Below are 13,371 nucleotides of genomic sequence, written 5' to 3' on the forward strand. Positions count from 1 at the left end.
ACTAAACTGGTCCAAGAGCTTGCAAACTGTGATGAAAAACTTTTAAAAGATCAGTTGACTATGATTTTGTTGAACTCCATTAGCGATAGACATAGAGGCCTCAGTAATGCTTTAGAATAGGTGGAGCTAAACTTACCAATGATATCATTATCAATGCTCTTGAGAATAAAGTTCTTGAGCTTAAATTTGAATCTATGAACAGTCAAAATGGAGAAAATCTTTTGGCAAAAGACAAAAGTGTTGGTAAATCTAATTTTCACTCAAAATCTTTAAATGATTTTAGAAAGAGAAGTCGCGATAAAAACAAATCCAAGAATAAAGTAAAAGGAAAGAAATATTACCATTGTGGTAAAATAGGTCATTTAGCAAAAGGCTATTTCAAAAAGCAAAGTGATTTGAAAGAAAAAAAATCTAATAAGGGTAATGTTGTGTTGGCCTATGATAAAATGCAGGTTGACAATGGACTAGTTATTGTGGATATGGAAAAGAACCTGAATCAATAATGAATTCTTGATTTAGGTTGTTCATTCGATATGCGTCCATACAAAAATTATTTTTTTGGATTTTGAAAAAACAAAAAGAAGACAAGTTATCATGGGAAATAATATGACATGTAAAGTAGAAGGAATTGGAGCAATTAAATTGCTTTTAGAAAATGGTAAAATTTTACTTCTAACGGACATTAGATTTGTTCCTGAACTTAAAAAAAAAAAAACCTTGTGTCTCTAGGTATGTTAGATGACATGTAGTTTGACATTAAATCGGGTCAAGGACATATCAAAATCTTTAGGGGTAGTGATTTAACCATTTCTATCCAAAGGGACATGGTCTTTATTTCTTATATGATAAACCTCTAATTGGTCTAATTGCAATAGCTTTAGTTGACAATTATAATCTTGCAAAACTATCACATGACAGACTTGGACATATTGGAAAGAAAGGTTTAAAGTCTCTACAAAATAGAGAAATACTTGGAAAATAGAATATTGGTGAATTTTTAAACTTTGTACAATATATGATTGGTATGCAAGTCAAACTGCCTTTTTCTACTGGAACTCATAAAACAAGCAAATTCTGGAATGTTTACATGCTGATTTGTGGGGTATTGCATCTACACCAACTCGGTCTGGTTGTAAATATTATCTTTTTGTCCTTGATGATTTTTCTAGAAAAATTCGGGTATTCTTGTTGAAAATAAAAGATAAAACTTTCATTACCTTTAAAGAATGGAAAACTCAGATAGAAAATCAAACTAATTTGAAAATTAAAACTTTGAGCTTGCAATGGTTTGGAATTCTGCAATTACGAGATCAATGATTTCTATAAATTGCATGACATCCTAAGACATAGAATTATGACTTACATTCCTCAACAAAATGACATTGCTAAAAGAATGAATATGATCTTATTGAACAAAGATAGGTACATACTTTTAAGTTCTGGTTTGCCCAAATTATTTTCGGGTGCAAATGTTAAAATTGTTGCATATCTTGTTAATATGAGTCTTATTAGTGCTTTAAATTTTAATATGCCTAAATCTATCTGGACACAAAATTCTGTTAATTATTCCTAGTTGAAAATCTTTGGCTATGCAATATATGCTTATCAAAATATAGAAAAACTAGAACCTAGATCACTTAAATGTGTGTTTTTGGGTTATGCTGAAAACATAAAAGGCTTCAAGTTGTGGGTAAAAGGAGAAAGAGGTTACAGAGTTATCATTAGAAGAGATGTTGTCTATAATGAATCTAATATGCCATGTTTGGAAAGAAAAAAAAGAAAATTTGACTAAAAAGGAGGTTCAAATTGAGGTGGAGCTGATCATTTAGATAACATCGATTCTGTACCCACAGGAGTTGTTCTTATTGATGAAAATATTTTAAATGAAATGATTATGATCAAGAAATAAATCAACCTGACCAAAATGATTTTGCAACTTTGCAACCTGATGAATACTAACTCACAAAAAATAGGCAAAAAAGGCAAATCATGTCTCCTTCCAAGTTTAACAATGATGATTTTATCTCTTTATTTACTTATCAAGAAGGAATTGAATCAGAACCAAGCTCCTATTATGATGACTTAAATTATAAAGACTATAAAAGTTGGTTGGCTACTATAGAAGAAGAAATGACCTCTTTGTACAAAAATAAAACATGAAAATTGGTTAATAAACCAAATGATCAAAAATTGGTTGACTGCAAATGGATCTATAAACTAAAGGAAGGGGAATGGGGTAATAACAAAGTTAGATATAAAACTAGACTTCTTGTCAAAGAATTTACACAAAAAGAAGGTGTTGAATATGATTAAAAAAAAATTCCCTATAGTTAAATCCACTACTATTAGATGCATTCTTGCTTTGGTTGCCTAGTTTAAGTGGAAACTTAATCAACTAGATGTAAAAACAACATTTCTATGTGGTGAATTAGATGAGTTGATTTACATGAAACAACCATTGGACTTTGTTACAGGTGATCCTAATAAAATTGTGTGTTTGTTGAAAAATCTTTATATGGCTTAAAACAAGTTCTAAGACAATGATATAAAATATTCGACTTATTTGTTTTGAAGCTTGGTTTTAATAGAAACAATTATGATACTCGTCTTTATTGTGAAGAAGATGGAGGTACTAATTCTCTATATTTGGTATGCAGATTATGAGAAATGAAAAAAATGGATCTCTTTTATAAAATCAACAAGATTATGTGAATAAAATCTTTAAAAAGTTCAACATGTTTGATTGAAAACTTGCATCTTTACCCTCATAATCATTTTGAATTGTCCTTTGATTTTTGCCCTAAAACATAAGATGAATATGATAGAATGTCTAAAATTCCCTATGCTAATGCTATTTCATATGTAACGTATTTGATGATTTGTACCAGACCTGACTTAACTTATAGCATTAGTGTCTTGAGTAGATTTATGGGAAATTCTTGTGAAAGTCATTAAGAAGAATTAAAATGGTTAATGAAATACTAAAGGGATCATTTGACTTAGGCTTAGTGTTTAAAATGAATAAAGAGAAGGACATTTTAAGGGGTTATGTTGATTCTGACTTTACTGGAGATAGAGACAATATGAGATCTACTTTATTTGATTTCTTTGTTTTGTATAGTACTATAATAAGTTAGAAATCTCAATTACAAAAGGTTGTTGCTTTATCTGCTATTGAGGCAGAATATATTGTTGCTACTGATACTATTAAAGAAGACATTTAACTTAATGGACTTTTAAATGAACTTGATTTTGTGGATACAAATGCTATCTTATTTTTTGATAATTAGTATACTTAAGTAAAATCCCATGTTTCAAGATAGAACAAAACATTTGTGTGTTAAATTTCATTTTATAATGGATGTTATCTCAAAGGGATTAGTTAAAGATTGATAAAATTGCAATTCAATACAACCCATTTGATATGGGAACAAAAGAGATGCCTTTAAGCAAATTTCATAATTGTTTAAAGTTGTTATCTGTTGATACTTTGCATTAAATGACCAGGTACATAGAGTGAATGAAAATTGTAAATTGTTGATGAGACTCCTAGCTACACTATTGCCATTTTTTGGTAAAAGGTGGAGATTGTTAATTTTCAAACCCTGAACCTTCAAATGTTAAAGGTATGCTTCCAAAATTTGGGAGAAAGTGTTTTTCCAAAACACATTTCTCATAGTGGATGTTTTTAACTGGATTGAGGCATTTGGCATCTTCGTGATCGTTAGATTAACATATCTATGGTTCTAGCCTTATATTCATCTTTGTGACTGTTTGACCCTTCACTTCATCTGGTTCAACTGTTGGCTGCTTTTTGAGAGAACTTTTCCTTTTGTGTTAGGGTTTCTCATTCTTGCTTCATTCAATGAAGCACTGTAATAATTTAGATTGAGAGCATATTTTGTTGTTCTAAGTGATTTGAGAAAATAATCTAATGATTCATTTGGATTGTATATTTCTGTAAAGGGTCTAAATATTTGGTTGCGAGTTCTTTGTGGAGAGTGCTTTGATTTGGAGTTTTCTTTAAAGATAAGTCTCTCCGTGGCTTGATCTTTGTAATATCTAGAACCTATTGTGTCTTGACTTCCATATTTGGTTTTATAGTTCAACTAAGCTTCATCCATTTACAATGGATGCTCAACATGGAATTAGGCGTTAAAAGCAGTCGCCGAACCTCTAAAGTTACGGTCGAAAAATCTTCTGTGTTGATTTTAATTTTTGCAAGTTTTCATTTCGTATTCTATTTTTTTAGATTTTAGATCTTTGTTAATCTTGTATGTTTCTTGACCTTTCATAATATTTTTTTGTTATCATGGTTGTAAATAAGTTGTCACTTACAACTATCCTATTGTCAAAAAATAAGTAATATTTTTTTAATTATAAATAACAAAATATAACTTTTCTAAATATTTTTTTTGGTTAAATAACAATTTACTTTAACTTTAGTTCACTTTTATGCTTGCTCACAATAGTTTCGCGTACAAGAAGAAACCTAGTGTATTTACATGAAAAATATATATTTTTATTTAAATATTATCTTCAACAACAATCAAGATAAGTATCTTCTTTTAAGTTTACTAGTTTTATGCCCGTTGTATTATTTTTAAGGTAATGTTAGCTTGTTAGATAGTAATAGGTTTTCCATCTTTTATCAACTCTTAGAATAGGGAATACTACTAAATAACAGAATAATCCTACAATTAAATAACATAGGACTTGATGAAGACTTGTTAACATGAGAAAGACTTGCAATAAAGGGCCAAAATGAAGCTGATATCTAGATAACGAATGTCATTTTAATGAAGTGAAGAGAAACCAAAGTCATAAATAGTAAATACACAATCCACCCAATCCTCATGCTTAAGAAATTTGAAAATTGCTTCAAACATTATGTTGTTGAATCGAATTTGCAAGGTAAGATATTCTACTACACAAAAAAACCTTTGAACCTGCAACGAAATGGATGTTATTGGTCAAATTACATAATTTGCTAGTAAAACTCTGATTTAAACCAGGTTTCTCTGTTGATAATCATACCTTTCCCTCGAAAAGGCAAGAGTAACATCATCAAATAGTGCAAGATGCAAATATATTACCATGAAAAACATGAAATCAAAAAACAAACTTATGATCTAAAACCCAATTATTTGGCTATAGAAATCTAATATACTTTCTCTTCTTCTTCTTCTTCTTCATCCTCTGAAATGCTTTTGAATTGCTCGTGGATTCATGGAATGAAGTACCTGTTAGAGTCAGTTATCAAATCAATTATCCACAGATTTTCCATAATTTTAAAGAAAAATATATGGCAAGTGTAGATTCATTGTCATATTACCCTGATTTTCTAAGCTATATATAATCACAACATACACACACATACAGTAAGTTGGAGGAGGATAATGTTGTAGAAATCGGTTGTTATATGTTTGTTGTTAAAAGAAAGCCTCTTTACAGCAATATTTCTTCCAACTTGCAAAACTCCCTGAAAGAACAGGAGTTTTTAGCTTAGACATCAATATTTATGATAATATTTTAAATTTTCCAGAAAAGTGTAGATTATACATGTTTGTAGAACTACAACCTTATACAATGTGGCAAATCCATCTTGCTCAAGCTTGTTGGCTTCATCAGAAGACTTAGTTGCTTTCTCAAGTGTGGAATATTTGAATTAGTTGCTTTCTCAAGTGTGGAATATTTGAAGTTTGAGCTACTATGATGAAAGTTCTGTGCCAATTTCTCTGCATCACACAAAGCTTGGAAGAGATGAGACCATCATATATATCATCAATAGTGTTCAAAGACCTCATCTACCTAAATATCATAACATTGAGTGCTTGATAATTATTCAAGAATCTTTTAGGGAAAAGTGCAACGTAATGCACAGGTGAAAGCAGTGAAGCCATTGCTAAAAATTCTTCTATAAAAAGTAAATTTTTGAAGCTTATGTTTGAATAACTGTGTTATACCGCTGATATGTTACACTTAAATAGGCTAAATGCAGTCTATGTTTCCAATTTTTTTGCATTGTAATTTGCTTTCAGATATAAACTCCAATCAACGCTCCAATAAAAAAGAGAACTATGGAACCAATGGCTGCCACTATAATAATTGTTATTTTTCCTGCAAAAGTCAGTTCAAAATGCTCATGATCAAGTTACATTGGTACAGAATTGAAGTTTCCACATCTTAAGAAACAAAATAAGAATTTTTAATATTCAAAGATGGAAGTGTGACATATCGTCTAGATGGTCTTCAATTTACAAGAAATGAGGCTTCTCCTCCTGTATGAACCAAAGGAGGTAAAAATTATTATAGAAGTGCTAGGGGAAATATCATAAAGTACAACAAGAGTTGGATTCTAGAAATGTCATTTTGCTTTAGAATTCCTGACCCAAAAAAAAGAATAACAAATCTCTGTCGACAGATGATGGCAGAAGAGGATGAGGATGTGCAGCAGAACTGACTCCGCATCTGCTGTATCTCTAGTACTGTTCTCCCCAATTAAAGAAATCAATTCAAGTAAAAAACATGGACATCATAATATTCCAATAATTTAAGTTGAAAATGTGTTAAAAATGGCAAATAAAATTCAATTCTTGACACGTAACTACCGATTTTTTTCCCAAAAAATCACAAAGAGGAAACTGAAATCACAAAGAACGGGTTCAAGAAATTGATAAAACAAACCTGCTCGAGATAGGTCTGAATGATAGGAAAAAGCTGACGGGAGTGTTGTTGAAGTTAATCGGACGGCCAGTGTAATGGGTTTACGTGGGATCGGAAGTCAGTTGAGTGCAAAAACTTGGAGGAGAATAAAGTTTCAAGAACGGCTAGGAGGCACGATATATCTGGTAGTGGTAGGAACAGAGTTGGGGTGGGACAGAGGGATGCTAAATTTCTATGGCAACTGAACTTAGGATTCGAGAGAGAGAACCGAAGGCAGAGTTTCAAATGCAGACAAAAGTGATTGATGAGCAGAGATATTTAGAGGGGAATTGATTGATGAACTGGAAAGAACCAGTTTGAACAATAATTATCTAGTTATCGTGTGAAAAGGAGTACCATGCAAATGAACAGTACTGGCTAATTCTCTCTTTTATATAAGTGCAATGAAATTAAAAAAAGAAAAAACAAAAAAAGAATAACTTATCTAAAGACAATGTGGAAATGAAATTATTACACAAAAATTAATTTGTTTTGCCAATTGTAAGAAAGATCAATCATCAGAGATATAGTATCAGATGAGACAAGCTCCTACGTCTACAAGAAATCCTGCGATTTCAATTTCGTTGACAGGTGGGCGAGATAGTATGGGCCGGCAATACTAACAAAGCCCAGTTCTCACCTAGTAGAATCCCGTCCCTCCCTAGTAGAATCCCGTCCCTTAAAAGGATTGTCGAACTTCACTGTTATTTATCGCGTCTAAATTTAGCTAAACAAGCAAGTATTTTCAGATAGAGTAATATTATTCATATTGAGCGATTGCAATAGTTATGCTATCTAGCAGCTTATTAATATTCTGCACATATTTGACAATGGAATTGTACACTATCATAATTAAGATTTTAATTTAGTTTTCTTATTTAATCCTTATTTGATACAAATTCTTTATAATCGTTTTTTTTCTCCTAACCCATTTTCAAACTCACACTCTCTTAATAAAATAATTTTGTACATAAATATATATAATTTTTTTCCTAATTTTTAATCACACATTCTTGTTATGTACTGAAATAATTTTATTCCACCTCGACTCAAAGTCAGACACAAAAGAACCTCATTGCATGCTGACGTTTGCATCTCGGCCTCCGATGTACAGCAAACCAAATATAAGCAACGGCCGTCAAGACTCTTCCTATCAATGAAACTCAGACCCACAAACGAGCATTCCGAAGGCAATGATATGTAAACCAAAGAGAGGCTTATGTTCCCTTTACGATTTTGCATAGAACTTACGAACCAATCGAAGACTAAAATACAAAAAGTTTTTAGGTAAGAAAGAGATTGAAACTTCAACAAAACTTTATAGTTTTACTTCCCTTTTTTTATCATATTTGTTTCAAAAAGTTGTTAAGAGATGGTGTATTAAACCCTTAAATTTTGCTTCTTTTCTTTGTCATACTTAGCTCAAAAATGTAGATAGGGCATCAAAACTTTGTACCTTTGTTTCTTTTCGTTTGTGATATTACGTTCATAGGTAAAAGATCGAGATAGTACATCAAAACTTTTATGTTTTTGCTTTTTTTCTTTTGTCATTTTTCAACAAAAGGTTAATGGAGATAACGCATCATACTATTTACACGACTAACTTGAAGCATGAATAAGAAAATAAAAGAAATATTATACAGATTTATGGTTACATTTTCTCTTTAACACATCTAAGCTTAATTCGTGCATGTAATTTGCCATAATTAGGAAGAAAAAGTCTGCAAAATTTCCATAATAAAATGAAAGTACAGGACCATTGTTAATTATGAAAAATTATAACATAATCTAGTGTAAATTACTTAAAAAAAAATTATCATTGTCAATCCTTGCAATCAAAAAGGGAAAAATACAAGCCAGAATATATAAAATTATAGAAGGCTGAAGAATGAAGAGAACTAGGATATTTTGAGCATATTCGTCAAAGTTGGCTAAAATGTCTATATTCTTTTGTGGTAAGACCCTTGATACTACCAAAGAAGAGGGTTTTTAAGTACGTTTGTGGCATTTCAGAAAAGACAATCATGCTCTTAGAGTGCACGTGCTTTTACAATATCGAGACTCATCTCACTAGGATCAGTTGCTTGCAGTTCAACTTGAATTCCGTCCAATTCCCTCTTAAATCTGTCCTTTGAGCTTGCATACACCATTTTCATTCTCACTTTAGAGGTATCTGGTGACCTAAAATTTCATTTTTCCACATATTAATTAGGTTAAGAAAACAAAAGGAGCATGCTCGATGTAATGAACAAGAATCTAACGTATATACTTTTATAATACCATTCAGTCATAGTCAATCCTCATTCGAAACATACCATTCCAAAGTCATCCCGAAATTCATATGAATATGTTTATTTACATGCATTTGCTATCTCTATTGTTCTATACTAGCACAAGTGACATATTATTTAGGATTGGATAAGATTAAAGAAGATATATGCATAAGATGTTTATGTGTTTTATGATTAGTTTAAATTTACCCTAAATAGATTATTTTTGTTGGCAACTACTTATAATTTGTTTATAAATGATCAAATCAAATTTTATCCACATATTTCATGGTACCACAAATAATATCAACCAATTAGCCATTCATTTATATCTATTTATTATTTAAAAAGTTTATAAGCAACTCCGAAGCATGCTTACGTCATGAATTGGATAGGATAATAGATAAACATTTCACGTATTTCTCATTTTAAATTTTGCTTAGCATCACACACCAAACATGTCCTAATGTACATTAAACTAAATAGAATTGAATAAGATATTTGACTTCAGAGTCCCAAACATGTCTTCACGAGTCCTTTTTAACACAAACACGTGATTTAAGTGTACATTGGACTAGACATGATAACAAACAAGGAATTTATGAAGACTTGGAGTTCCATTTTAAAAGTTCAATATTGTTAAAAAGAGTAGCACAAACATTATATATTGGTTACTTAGGCTTATTTCCTAATATAGCTTATGTGCACTTATTTATAGTTATGCATAATCGCAATTAGTCTAACATACCAAATATGTCGTCATTATACATGAGAGTGGACAAAACTAAACAATACAAAAATAGCAATATGAATAGCATACCAAGCAACGAAGTAAATCTTGCTTTTCTGGCAATTTTCATTAGTAGTAAAATCGAAATCATATACTGCATAACGACATTCATTTTCTGGCAAAGAGGCAGTGAAATCATCGTAATTGTCTTGAGGATTCCCAAGTTTCTCCACAACAACTTGTTGATTCTCAATCTTGAATACTATGTAACGGTAGTTTCTTTTTGCTTTTAATTCCAGAAATTTCAGTTTGCACTCATCTTGGACTGCCATTCCAGATGCTGAATTTGCCTGTCAAATACTGAAATCTATCTGTAATTTTGAATAATTGCCATTTCTAGTACATAAAGATCTAAACCCTACTTTACCAATCATTCTAGAAAGTTAAAATAACGTAGTTTTATTTATAATTTTCATTGAAATATGATAGATCCCACAAAATAAAAATTAATTAATTCATCTTGTGAAACATATTCTTATAAGAAAACATCAAAGTTGCATGCATGAAAAATACGATATAAAATTCTTTATCATCTAAAAAAAAAATTATGTGTTTTAATCATGTTTGTCTAAGAACACGACAAATGTGGTATACTATACAATTCGTTATCGTCATAAGCAAAAATATGCAAGTGTTGTGAATCATACTTTTCTAAGAATTCAACAACTATATAATTATAGTAAATTCGATAAAAGACATTATCATAGATTCATAATACAAGATGTGAATCATAATTTTCTAAGAACATGATGAACGAGAAAATACAACAAACAGAGATTGGGGAAAACAATGGTACCATGTTGTCTTTCAATGAAGAGTAGAAAGAACCTTCAAAACAATCACGAAAGGGAAGGGGAAAGAGAGGTGGCATAACGAGGAGGATGGATCCACAAGAGAGGAGAAGTTAGGCTGTTTTTAAATAAGAGAAAAACATGGAGAGTAGGAGAATTTTGAGGGAGAAAATAAGGGTTAAGAATTGTCTAGACATTTCGTTTCATAATTAGCTCTTGTTTGATTTAGATAAAATACTTTTAGTTGATTTTGATAAAAGTTGATAACATTTGCAGATAAAATTAGATTGTTGATTTAAACTTGGATTTTTTTTTCCAACTTTTTATTTGAATCAAACAAAGGCTTAGGCCCTGTTCTCTTTACCGTTTTCGGGTCGTTTTCTGTTTTCGATTTTTCAAAACGGTGAAAACGCGTTCTCTTTTCCGTTTTCGAAAACGAATTTTCGAAAACGAAAAAAAATTTGTGAAGAAAACACAAAACGACTTTTTTGTCGTTTTGGGCGTTTTCAGTGTAAAACTTGACAAAATTGAAAACGCGGGAAACACTTCTTTTTTTTTTTTTTTTTTAGGGGGGGGGGTGGGTTTTTTTAAAAATTTAAAAAAACATTTTCAACAATTTCAAAACAAACACTCAAAACACAAAACTCAAAATGAATTCAAAACTCAAAACACAAAGTTGAAACACAAAGAGAACACCCCCTTAACGTCTGTACAAATGATCAATTACTCTTTTCACATCACATCACACTATTCATGCATGTACCGATGTGGGTGTATATATCATTGAGAGAAAAATAATCTTTTAAGCAATCTGACTTAATTTATGCCACATAACAGTAACATGGCAAATGTTACACAAGTTTTCAATTTAGAGAATGAACGGGCCGCTTTGGGATTATGTAACATGTTCAATTTTTCAAAATTTTAAAATATAATAAAACCAGATTTCAATTTTTCTTGTCAAACTGATTGGGTTAAAAACTTAATTTTTCCAAATTTATTTCAATTATACTTTCTCTAAAAAAAAAAAAATTGCATGTAAACTCAAAAAAAATTCATAATTCTTAACAAAGCATCAGTCTTACAAAATCTTTATAAAAAAGAGGCCCAAATTATTTATATATTGGCCCTTTTGACCAATTTGAAAAAATAATCAACGGCCATTTATTTACTTTTTGTCCTCAAAATTAGTGTTTACCAATAATGTTTATCATAAATTTATTCAATTTATGCTTTTTGGAGCTATAGGCCTACAAAGACAAAAATAGTATATTTTTTACCTTCTTCATTTAAATTAACCATATTAATCCAAATTTGTCTCTTTACTCTGAGTTATCACAAAAATACTTTTTACACAAAATTGGGGAGCTTCCCAAGTGACAATTTGGAAAAGCCCAAAGAAACCAAATTACTGTGTAACTTTTTCCTATTAAGATCAAAATTCTTTTAAAATAGAAGCATTAGAGTGCTAACAAAACTTCATGCAACAAAGCGGTAACGGACGCAGTGATTTTGATTTAGGGGTACAATCAAACTTTCAAAAAAATTGTGAGAAATTTTACATTTGAAAATTTACATCCGAAATTTTTTTGTCAAAAATATTAATAGAAGGAGCGCTCCCCATTTTTTTTATAGTAAAAATCAAGCAATCGTTTCAGTTCCTTTGTATCGCAATAAAAAATAGAGTACATATTGTTTAAATTACCATAATTTTGGTGACAATTTCATAAATAGATAAAAAAAAAAAAAATTATCCATGGAATTCTGAAATTTTTTAATTAATTGAATTCCTAAACATCAGATTTTGTTAATCACCTAATCTGTCAAAAGTAAAAGTTGAATATTCCATTGATCTAATTTTTTATTACTTACTTGACTGAGGCCAGTCTGGAAAAATGGTTAGAATGGAAAAAAAAATCTAGTAAAGCCCAATTAAAAGGCAGCATGCTATTCTCAGTTCCTGTTTAAGTCACTCATAGAGCAAAGGGGAAGCGGCTAAGGTTTTCTTCCTCATTATTTGGCTGAAAATTGGGAATAATTTAGTGGGAAGGAGAGGCTACAAGGGAGACGTACTCATCACCCGATCGGCACCAATTTATCTTGAGTTGCAGTGATTTCTACTCAACTTCTTCATCAACAAAATTGAAAGGTAGTATCCGATTATTAGTGTAAACGGGCTGTATATGTTGAAATCGGAGTCGATCTGATTGTTATGAATGATTTAATCTCAAATCAACTACGTATTATTATTATTATTTTTTTTTTCAAATTGTTGTTTATTGATGGTATCTTCCTCTAGCAACAGTGATTTTTTTGACAATATTTCTCTTGAATTTTTGATGCGGTTGTTTGTGGTTTTCTCCTTGCCTTATAATGAACTGGCAGCCCCTCAAGTCTGATAGGCGAAATATCCAGGCTCCGCCGCATTTTATCCACTATTCAGGCTATTTAATGAATAGAAATTGAATTGAAGCAAGCAAGCAAAGGATTTCGCTTTAGTTTTATTTTGACTCTAGTGGCCCTTGATCAGTTAATAAAATTTTTCAGCTCATCCCTATTTCTTTTGCAATTTGTTGTTTTCGTAGTCAATTTGGTTAAGTTACGTGAATAATTTTACTCCTTCATTGCTAGATGTAATAGGAGATCTAAATAACTAGGTTCTCTAGAAAATGAACAGTCAGCTTGAGAAAATTTATAAAGACATATGGTTCGGGGAATAATAGATCCATGATGATTATTATATTTTTGTAGTTCCTGGTTATAGTATCTTGGGGTAAAAGCATTCCCCCCCCCCCCCCCCCCCCCCCCGGAGCAA

The 13,371-nt window shown here is 30.9% G+C and overlaps 2 protein-coding genes and 1 long non-coding RNA gene across 7 annotated transcripts in view; 1 reads left to right on the forward strand and 2 right to left on the reverse strand.

Moving 5' to 3' along the window:
• Positions 1-4,776: 4,776 nt before the first annotated feature.
• On the reverse strand, positions 4,777-7,040 carry LOC111387201. Of its 4 annotated transcripts, none has more exons than XR_002701369.1 (3): positions 6,688-7,040; positions 5,582-6,488; positions 4,777-5,482 (listed from the first exon to the last, which is right to left on the reverse strand). It is a non-coding gene; the product is annotated as an uncharacterized LOC111387201 (long non-coding RNA). The 4 variants fall into 4 exon arrangements; XR_002701370.1 differs by having other exon boundaries at positions 5,582-6,281; positions 6,392-7,039; XR_002701368.1 differs by having other exon boundaries at positions 4,777-5,243; positions 5,336-5,482; positions 5,582-7,039.
• A 1,485-nt stretch (positions 7,041-8,525) lies between these two features.
• Positions 8,526-10,639, reverse strand: LOC111387199 (actin-depolymerizing factor 7-like). Its single transcript, XM_023011743.1, has 3 exons — positions 10,562-10,639; positions 9,796-10,055; positions 8,526-8,886 (listed from the first exon to the last, which is right to left on the reverse strand). Exons 1-3 carry the CDS (start codon positions 10,634-10,636, stop codon positions 8,736-8,738), a joined length of 486 nt encoding a protein of 161 aa, XP_022867511.1. The 5' UTR covers positions 10,637-10,639; the 3' UTR covers positions 8,526-8,735.
• A 1,796-nt stretch (positions 10,640-12,435) lies between these two features.
• The window catches only part of LOC111387198 (putative 4-hydroxy-4-methyl-2-oxoglutarate aldolase 2), a 3,904-nt gene continuing 2,968 nt past the window's right edge, over positions 12,436-13,371 (forward strand). Inside the window, exon 1 of one of the 2 annotated variants that reach the window (XM_023011742.1) lies at positions 12,436-12,705. The gene's annotated coding sequence lies outside the window, so the exon portion shown is untranslated. The remainder of the gene's footprint in view (positions 12,706-13,371) is intronic. The other variant, XM_023011741.1, reaches the window with a different exon arrangement.

The sequence above is a fragment of the Olea europaea genome, unplaced genomic scaffold, assembly GCF_002742605.1.
Source record: "Olea europaea var. sylvestris unplaced genomic scaffold, O_europaea_v1 scaffold3938, whole genome shotgun sequence".
NCBI classification, from domain to species: domain Eukaryota; kingdom Viridiplantae; phylum Streptophyta; class Magnoliopsida; order Lamiales; family Oleaceae; genus Olea; species Olea europaea.